This window comes from Chiloscyllium plagiosum, unplaced genomic scaffold, assembly GCF_037043375.1.
Source record: "Chiloscyllium plagiosum isolate Xiang-an unplaced genomic scaffold, Cpla_swu_hap1 HiC_scaffold_52, whole genome shotgun sequence".
NCBI lineage: Eukaryota > Metazoa > Chordata > Chondrichthyes > Orectolobiformes > Hemiscylliidae > Chiloscyllium > Chiloscyllium plagiosum.
In genome coordinates, this window is record NW_028270190.1 from 18,154,277 (window position 1) to 18,164,298 (window position 10,022).

Below are 10,022 nucleotides of genomic sequence, written 5' to 3' on the forward strand. Positions count from 1 at the left end.
AGGTGTTGCCCCCCTCTGTTCTCCATCTATGCCATGATGTATAGATTGATTCTAATCTAAAAAAGTGAGATAACTGAGTTTTACATAATTTCATGCAGTTTTTGAGCTCAGATTTCTACATGGATGCATGCAGTTTTTGAGCAAAGTACAATGTACCCTGCAAGTACAAACTCACCCCACAAAATATATGTGTGCATGTGGGTGTTTGTCTGTGTGTGTGTGTGTATGTTTGGGTTGTGGGTTGTGAGTATGAGAAAGTGTATGTGTGTGTAGTGAGTGCAGAGTGTCTTAAGTTGGTGAGGGGTGCATGTGTGAGTGTAGGAGTGTTTGTCTGTAAGGGTGTGTGGGGGTGTCTTTGTGCGCGTCTGTGTGTATGTGTGTATAGGAGTGCTTCTGTGTGAGCGAGAGTGTCTGCGTGTAGGAGTATGTGTGTGTGTGTGTATAGTGCAATGGTGGTCACCTGTAATGTGACATGAACCTAACGACCTGGTTGAGACCCTCCCCATGGATACCGAACTTAGCTGTCAGCCTCTGCTCGGCCACTATTCTCTGCTGCCTGTCCCGAAGTCCACCTTGAAGGATGGTCACCCGAAGGCCGGAGGCTGAATGTCCTGGACCACTGAAGTGCTCCCCAACTGGGAGGGAACCCTCCTGTCTGTTTATTGTTGTGCGGTGCCCATTCATCCGTTTTCGTAGCCTTTGCTCCGTTTCCCGAATGTACCATGCCTCCGGGCATCCTTGCCTGCAATGTATAAGATAGACAACGTTGGCTGAGTCACATGGGTACCTGCCATGTACAAGGGGGGAGGTGTCCCCACGCGTAATAATGGTATCTATGTCCAGACTCTGACACATCTTGCTGCATCTACCATGACAGGATTGTATGCAGTTGTCCTGAGAGCCGGGCAGCTTGCTACGAACAACTATCTGTTTGAAGCTTGGCGTTTGTTTAAGGGAAAGTAGTGGAGGTGTGGGGAAGGTCTTGGTGAGGTGCTCATTCTCATTGATAATGTGTTGCAGGTCACGAAGAACATAGCGTAATTTTTCAGCTCCTGTGAAATACTGAACAACGAAGGGTACCCTGTCGGTTGCAGCACGTATCTGTCTCCAAAGGAGGTCATTACGGTTCCTTGCTGTGGTACGTCGGAACTGGCGGTCGATGAGTTGGGCATTGTACTCCGTTCTTGTGAGGGCATCCTTGAGTACTTCCAGGTGTCCGTCACGTTCCTCCTCATCTGAGCAGATCCAGTGTATGCGTCGGGCTTGTCCAAAAGGGATGGCTGTTTTAATATGTTTTGCTTGGAAGCTGGAGAAGTGTAGCATTGTGAGGTTGTCTGTGGGTTTGCGGTAGAGTGTGGTGCTGTGGTGCCCATCCTTGATGGAGACGCATGTGTCCAAGAATGAGACAGACAGTCGATAGTAGTCCATGGTGTGTTTGACGGTGGGATGAAACTTGTTGATGTCCTTGTGTAGTTTTATCAGTGACTCGTCGCCATGGGTCCAGAGGAAGAAAATGTCATCAATGTACCTGGTGTACAATGTTCGTTGGAGATTCTGCATAGAGAAGACGTCTTGTTCGAACCAGCCATCCCCTACGGACAAGCACTAGTCTGAGCACAAAAACTGCATGAATTTATGTAAAACTCTGTTATGTCACTTTTTACATTAGAATCAATCGAAACATCATGGCATAGACAAAGAACACAGGGATCCAACACTTTCAACATATTGTCTAGCTATCACCATTATTAACAGCTAACCCGAGAATGCAACTTAAAAAAAAGGTTTTGTTATTTATACATGAAAGAAGTGGAAGTATCACTGTATTCTAACTGATGAAAGGCTTCACAGACAATCAATTTTTCAATGTATAATTACAGTTACATCACACTGTAAATTTTTGCTATCAATTCTGTGTTAGGATTGAGCCCTCCACTATCACCTGATGAAGTAACGTCGCACCGAAAGCTAGTGTGCTTCCAATTAAAGCTGTTGGACTATAACCTGGTGTTGCGTGATTTTTAACTTTGTTTTATTTCAATTTAACATAATTCATTTGTGCTTGTTGTCTGCAGCACTCTTTATGAAGTTGGCGTTTATTTGTTCTTCTGTCGACATGTCATGGTACATTCCCTGATTTGAGCACACATACACGGATGATTATCTACTCCTACTCACCTTTGGATTTACAACTTTACTGTTATATGTTCTCCTGAGTTCATCACAAAACAAAGAAGCACCTCACAGTTCGGCGAGACTGAGATATATCTGACACAAGGAGGTCGTTCCTGAAACTGTTGCTACTTTCCCTGCAGCATCTGTAAAAAAATTGAAATTCTACCTTGTTCTTCCAACATCATAATATTTGACCTTAAATTGTTATTCATTTTTCTTCTTTAATTGTGCCTCATGGACCGAGGCAGAGGTTGTAACAACAAATACTCCAAACTTTGAACTCCGAGATTGTACACGAAAAGGCAACGTATATCCTGAAAAGGCAAACTTCTCGTAATAAATGGTTGACTACAACAAAACAGCAAATGAGATGAATTTGATTTCATCGAAAAAGCAAATAGGAAATACTCTGAAGGTACAGCAGCCCAGGCAAGACCTGAGCAAAGAGAACGGAGTTTTTCTTCTATTATGTGTTACATCCAGAATTTGCCTTACGCACAATGTACCTTTATATTTCCCATCACCAAGTCACCTATTATGTTTTTATTTTCAGTTATGAAGAATAAATAGAGTAATTTATACACAGAGTCTCGTAAGGGCAATTCACACCATCAAAGGAAGTCAGAAGAGCGAGAAGTCGCTTCCCGTCAGTTGATTCCCTGTCATGAGATAGTACTGCTGTACTAAGAGAGGATATTTCTGAGGGATTGTAAAGCAAAGCTAAGCAAATGGAACTCAGAAATAAGAAGGAAATGCGATTGTAATAGTCCCCCCCCCCCCCCCCCCCAGTAGTCAGAGTGAAATTGAAGGTCAAATATGTGGAGAGATCTCATTGAGATGTAAGAATAATACAGTTGTAAAAATGGCGAATTTTAACCTTCTAAACATAAATTGGGACACCATAATGTTAAGGGCGTGGATGGTGAGGAATTTGTTACATGTGCCCAAGAAAGATTTCTTAATTAATATGTAGATGCAACCACCACAGATAAAAAAAAAGGAAACTTGTCCTTTTCTTGTGATATAAGGCAGGGCAAGTGATTGAAGTGTTCATAGCGTAGCACTTTGGGGCCAGTGACTGTAATTCAAATAGTTCTAAAATACTTATAGAAAGGATAGGTCTTGTATGACTCTTTGACTCTAATATATAACACATGTTTATTCTTAACCAGAACATCAGCATCTTTATTTCTCCATTGTTTCCTCCTGTTACCAGCCTTACCTTCACTCTAACAGGAACGTAATGCCGCTGAACTTTCATTATCTCACTTCTGAAAGCCTCGCACTTGTTGGCTCTCCTTTCACCTGCAAACAGTTTACTCTAATCCATTCTTGGATGTTTTTTTGTTTCATTCTATCAAAATTTGCAGAGATCCAATGAGAAACTTTAACTTTTATACAAGACTTATCCTTTCCATAACTATTTTAGAACTATTTGAATTATATTTATGACATATAGACAAATGAGATCAATTGAATTTCTTGAAGAATATAAGAGTTGTAGGGACATTTTTTAAAAAGAGAAATCAGGAGGGGAAAGAGGATATGATATGATATGTGACATATGTAGATTGTACCAACCTTCACCACTTCCTCTAGCAGATCATCCCATAAATGCAACATTTTCTGCTATAAAATGTTGCCCATTAGGACCCTTTCATTTATTTCCTCTCTCCTCCTAATCCTACCCCTCTTTTCTGGACTCCCTTATCCCAGCACAAAATCCTGTCTATCCACTATATCTATGCCGCTCAAGATTTTATACCGCTCACCCTCTGATGGTGCAGTGAAAACAAACAGCCTATTCAGTTTCTTATTATATTACTGAATGTGGCCGTGAAGATGTAAAAATCGAGAGTGAGTCGCCATAAATCATGCTGCATTTTACATAAATGATGTCATTGCTTTAATATCAGTTGGTGTCAAATCGAGTATGGGTGCCTTTTCAATTTAATGCCAGTTGCACAGAAACTGGGGAAATATACTGCAACAAAAAAGAAATGCAATTGCAGTGCGATTAATCCCCCTATATGATTCATGTAAAAATTAATTTCCTGTTTTGAACTTGCAGTTACGAGAACTTACAAATTATTTCTGTATTTGTAATAACTTTAATCCATCCGTTATTTTACATTTAGTTGTTACAGTTATCATGTGACTTACTGCACTTTTCTAAGTACTTAACCATAAAACACAAAGCAAAATGAAGTAAAACTGCAAATTAAATACTGTCTCTAATTATCACAAAATAAAAATATTTAGCAATTCAATGACATCAAATTGTTAGGGAATGTGGTAAGCTAGTCAGATCTGAGGACTGCAAGAATTTACAGGAGGTCATTAATAAATTTACAATATGGTGAAATAATTGGCAAATGAAGTTCGACATAGATGAATGTAACGTGCTGTATCTTGGTAGCAATAATGTGCAGGTCACTTATTCGACGGTGCATGTCTAAGTGGGAGAGACAAACAAAGGGATCTCACACGATTACATCAATCATTAAAAAAAATGCCAAGGAGAAACGAAGACCATCAAAACGCAAACAAAGCGATAAACGTTATCTCTAAAAGGATAGATTTGAAAGTAGGCATGTCTGCTAGATCCCTGTTAAAATGGTTTAGACGAGAATTAAAAGTACTGCCTGCAGTTCTTGCTGCCACGTTATAGAATGGCCACACAAACACTGTAGAGGATGAAGAGAGATTTAAGAGTAAAACACAAATTTATGGGTGTGTATATCAGGGAGGAGTGGTCGTGCTGTTCACTTATTTCTTGAAAAGAAAAGCAGGCTGAGGGGTGAAAATTATGAAAGGTTTTGATAAGAGCAGGTGCAGAGAAAACAGTTCCTCCATGGGGAAGAGCAGAAGTCGAGGCTGTCAATAACAAGAAGGAAGTATAATTCAGGTATAGACAGGATAGATTGAGTGAATACTTAGAAGAGTATAAAGGCAGTTGAGGGACCAGATGTACATGTAATTGGAAAGGCAAGGACTTATTAGGGATCGTCAACATGGTTATATGCGTGGGAAATCATGTCTCAAAACCTTGATTGAGTTTTTTTGAAGAACTAACAAAGGGGATTGATGAGGGCAGATTGGCAGATATTATCTACATGGACTTCAGGAAGACTTTCAGCAAGGTTCCCCATGGGAGTATTTAAGTGAGAAATCAGGAAGGTAAAAAGGGGACATGGGCACATGGCAAACTGAGTTAAGGAGAATCCGAAGGCTTTGACAAATACATTAAGGGTATCTCGGGAGAGAATAGGGTCCCTCAAAGATCAGCAAGGCGGCCTTTGTGTGGAGCCACAGAAGATGGGGCAGATACAGAACAAGTATTTTTCACCAGTACCCACTGTGGCAAGCACAACGAAGATATGCAATGTGGGGAAGTAGATGGTGACACCTTGAAAAATGTCCATATTACAGAGCAGGAAGTGCTGGATGTCTTGAAATGCGTAAAAGTTATAAATATCCAGGACCTGATCAGGTGTACCCTCGAACTCTTTGGGAAGCGAGGGAAGTGATTGCTGGGCCACTTGCTGAGATATATGTATCATCGATAGTCGCAGGTGAGGTGCCCGAAGACTGAAGGTTGACTAACGTGGTGCCACTGATTAAGAAAGGTGGTCAGGACAAACCAGGGATTATAGACCAGAGAGCCTGATGTCAATGGTAGGCACGTTGTTGGAGGGAATCCTGAGGGACCAGATGTACATGTAATTGGAAAGGCAAGGACTTATTAGGGATCGTCAACATGGTGATATGCGTGTGAAATCATGTCTCAAAAACTTGATTGAGTTTTTTTTAAGAACTAACAAAGGGGATTGATGAGGGCAGATTGGCAGATATTATCTACATCGACTTCAGGAAGGCTTTCAGCAAGGTTCCCAATGGTAGACTGGTGAGGAAGGTTAGATCTCACGGAATAGCTGGAGCACTCACCATTTGGATGCGGAACTGTCTCACAGGTCGAAGACAGAGGGTATTGGTGGTGGGTTATTTTCACTCCACTGGTCACAGGCCTCCAGTCTGATAAACAACCCTCAACCACTACCCTCTGTCCTCGACCTTTGAGCCAGTTCTGTATCCAAGTAGCTAGTTAAACCTCTATTTAAGATCTAACCTGGCTGACCCGTCTCCTCTGGGAAATCTTGTCAAATATCTTACTGAAGCCCATATAGATCACATGAACCACTCTGTCCTCAACAATCCTCTTTCTTACTTCTTCAAAAAACACAATCAAGTTTGTAAGATATGATTTCCCACGCACCAAGTCACGTTGATTATCCCTCAAAAGTCCTTGCCTTTTGAAATACATGCACATCCTGTCTCTCAGGATTCTCCACAACTTTATGCATTTCAAGACATCCAGCACTTGCTCTTCTGTAATATGGACATTTTGCAAGTTGTCACCATCTATTTCCCTACATTCCATATCTTCCATATCCTATTCCACAGTAAATACTGTTGCAAAATACTCGTGTGGCATCTCCACCATTTTCTGCGGCACCACACAAAAGCCGCCTCATTAATGTTTGAGGGACCCTATTCTCTCCCTCGTTACCGTTCTGTCCTTAATGAATTTGTAAAAACCCTTTGAATCTCCTTGATTCTATCTGCCAAAGCTATCTCAAGTCCCCCCTTTTGCCCTCCTGATTTCCATCTTAAGTATACTCCTACTGCCTTTATACTCTTTTAAGGATTCACTCGATCTATCCTGTCTATACATTACATATGCTTCCTTCTTTTTCTTAACTAAACCTCAATTGTTTACCTGGATGGGTGCAGCTCCGACAACCCTGAAGAAGCTTGACACAAAGCTGCCTGCCTGTTTGGCACAATATCCACAAACACTCAGTCCCTCCACCACCAGCATTCAGTAGCAATGGTTATTATTTTCTGCAAGGTGGATTTCAGAAATTAACTAAAGGTTCCAAGACAGCACCTTCCATGCACGCAACCACTTCCATCTAGAAAAACAAGGGGAGCAGGTACTTGGGAACACAACCACCTGCAAGTCCCCTCCAAGCCACTCACCATCCCGATTGGAGAATATCCCCATTCCCTCACATCGTTGGATCAAAACATTGAAATTCCCTCTCTCCTGGCATTATGGGTCAACCCACAGTAAGTGGACTGCAGAAATTCAAGAAGGCAGCTCACCACAAACTTCTCAAGGGCAAATAGGGATGGACTATCAATTCTGGCTAGCCAGCGACGGCCACGTCCCACAAATGAATAAACAATAAATCACCATTGTATGAAATGAATTGAGTATTGACAACATAGAGAGGAATTATAAATTTTTTCACACAAATACACACAAAAAGTCTCAAGTGCGCAGCACTGAACGTGAATATTTTTTCTCGCATGGCCACTCATCAGTTTTAGGATGAGAGAACTGAAAAAGCTTTGTTCACAACACTCCCACTCGGTGAAGGTCTGTGCGCCAACTGGGGGCATGTTAAATGAATCATTAATGGCCTCAGTAGAATCTGCCAAGCGAACCCTGGCAACATTTTGTACACTCCGCCTCCCAAGGCCTTTTCTACTCGTTTGTTTGGATTTCCAGTTCCAGAAATGATCGCGACCGTAGACGGGAGGCTGTTCCAGTATGCAGTTGGGATACGCTGCTGTTAGCTGTTTGATCTTTTTAAGGTGGAACATCCTGAGTCTGCAGGCGTTCCTCTAGCATTCGGGATGTGGTATCCCACATAATGCAGGATCCACCTACTACTGATAAAATGCGAGCATTAGTGGGAACAGACTCCACACTGTCCAACTGAGTGGCCATCCTTTCCCTGTTTTGAAATCAATAAAATACCATTTAAATGGAAAGATAAGAGGTACTGCAACTCCTTCCTTCCCTTAGGTGAACGTGTGGACTACAGTCGCCGGAGATTAGAGTCAAGATTAAAGTGATTCCGGAAAAACAGAGCAGATCAGGCGGCATCTGATGAGCAGCCTTGACCATTCCTGATGAAGGGCTCTTGCCAAAGCTTCGATTTTCCCGCTCCTCCGATGTTACCTTACCTGGTGTACTTTTCCAGCACAACTCTAATCTTGACTCTTGCCTTCCCTTGAAATTTTACAACCTATTATCCACCTAATGATCTTGCAGCATGTCCCTACAGGTATGATATAACCCAGTCTGATTAGTTTAAACCTGCTTCCAATATACAACAACATGGAAGTGTGGCAAACTGGTCAGAATTGATAAAGTTCAACAAAAACAGTCTTGACTTACTTTGAAATTCGGAACTGTGACTTGGGCTGAGATCAATAAAAATGGAAGAAGTGCAGAAACAACCTCTTCCATCCATCAGAAACAGTTTTCTTTGAATGTCAATGTCTCATACACAATTTCGAATGGATCAGTGCATTTGAAAAGGTAATGAGAAGCAGCAATATTTTAGGATACGATGTGTGCACAGGTTGAAGCTGTTTCCTGCTTCAGTTTAGCTAGAGGCTTCGCAGATGCATTCCAATTAGCATGAATTAAATCTGCCAAAGTGGGCATTAAATTCTCATATTTATGAGGCGCTTTAACGGGAAATGATGTACTGATTGCCAAACAGGAGAAAGTTCGTGGCATGTACCAGAAGAGTTAGGATAGATGACCAGACACGTGAAACAGGGTTTTTAAGCAGGCTTTCAAAAAGAGCGAATGAGTTCCAGAGGTCATCTGAGGAAGTGATCAATAGAATAAAGCCAATTAAGGGGGCTCGGTCATCAACATGGACAAAAGGAAGAAATACAACAATTAGAGAACCAAAGAACAGAGTTTTTATATAAAAGGTAGAAGACGGTGCGTGGATCATGGCTATGAAGAATTTGAAGATATACATTCTAAATTTAAAACATTAGATGGCAGTGAGCCACTTAAGATTTCAGTCTTTTCTCGATAAATACAAATTTAAGTTTACCAGCCTTGTCCAAGCAACTTTAAATGACGATTGCTTTTGCATTGTGCATATCTCATGATTTCACCAAAATGTCGTCGTTTTATGAATGTAATTAAGTGCAATTTCCAAAGTTTCAGCAATGTATTAAACAGCAGTTAACAGAAATGATCAAGTTGCGAAAATTATCTTCCAACATCCAGACTGATGCAATGGTCAAAGCGGATATCTAAGAACAGGATAGATTTTTCAGGGGGTTAAACCATTTCGAGTCCTAAACATAGATTCCGTTTTACTCATATCAGCTGTATGTTGGATATTCCATTTGCAAAGTGTTCCGATATTCAAATACAAACATTGAGTATTGCCTTAAAATAGCAAAAATATTTTTCTAGTTTTTTTTTTAAATCTTACTTTCATAAGGAAAGCTGCAGGAATATCGACATAAAGGGGAACAATAATTTACACTGTACAAGAAAAGAGTTCTGATGGATCGGAAAGTGCATCATGATTGAAGGGCAATTGACAGCTTAACACTGTTAAATTTTAAAAGGGCAGGTTGACTGATTAGTCAAGGCATTGTCCAGCCAAATAAAACTGAGAATGGAAACTGTCGATTGGTTGAATCAAAACAAACCACAAGGCTTGGTAGTTCTCGTCCATTCTCTGTGCTTTTTACAATCAGCACTCATTGCCGATGTAGTTTGAACGTTTTCGACCTTTGTGTTGCTACCGTTGAAAATATCCTGATCAGTAAAGGTTTCAATTTTTTTCCATCAATACTCAAATTTCTTAGCAGCACCCCAGATTGCAGGGGTGAAACATAACAAAAACGTATAGGGCTTACAATTAACTTGGAGAGTTTTGCACTGATCTCAGAGGAAAACCAGCAACAAAGCCCATGTGGAGAGGGAAGAATGGCAGCGTTACATTGACTTG

At 41.0% G+C, this 10,022-nt stretch overlaps 1 protein-coding gene across 1 annotated transcript; it reads right to left on the reverse strand.

The window, feature by feature from the left end:
- Window positions 1-456: 456 nt before the first annotated feature.
- On the reverse strand, window positions 457-7,848 carry LOC148134822 (uncharacterized). Its single transcript, XM_087985397.1, has 2 exons — window positions 7,602-7,848; window positions 457-1,592 (listed from the first exon to the last, which is right to left on the reverse strand). Exons 1-2 carry the CDS (start codon window positions 7,846-7,848, stop codon window positions 457-459), a joined length of 1,383 nt encoding a protein of 460 aa, XP_087841523.1.
- Window positions 7,849-10,022: the final 2,174 nt, after the last annotated feature.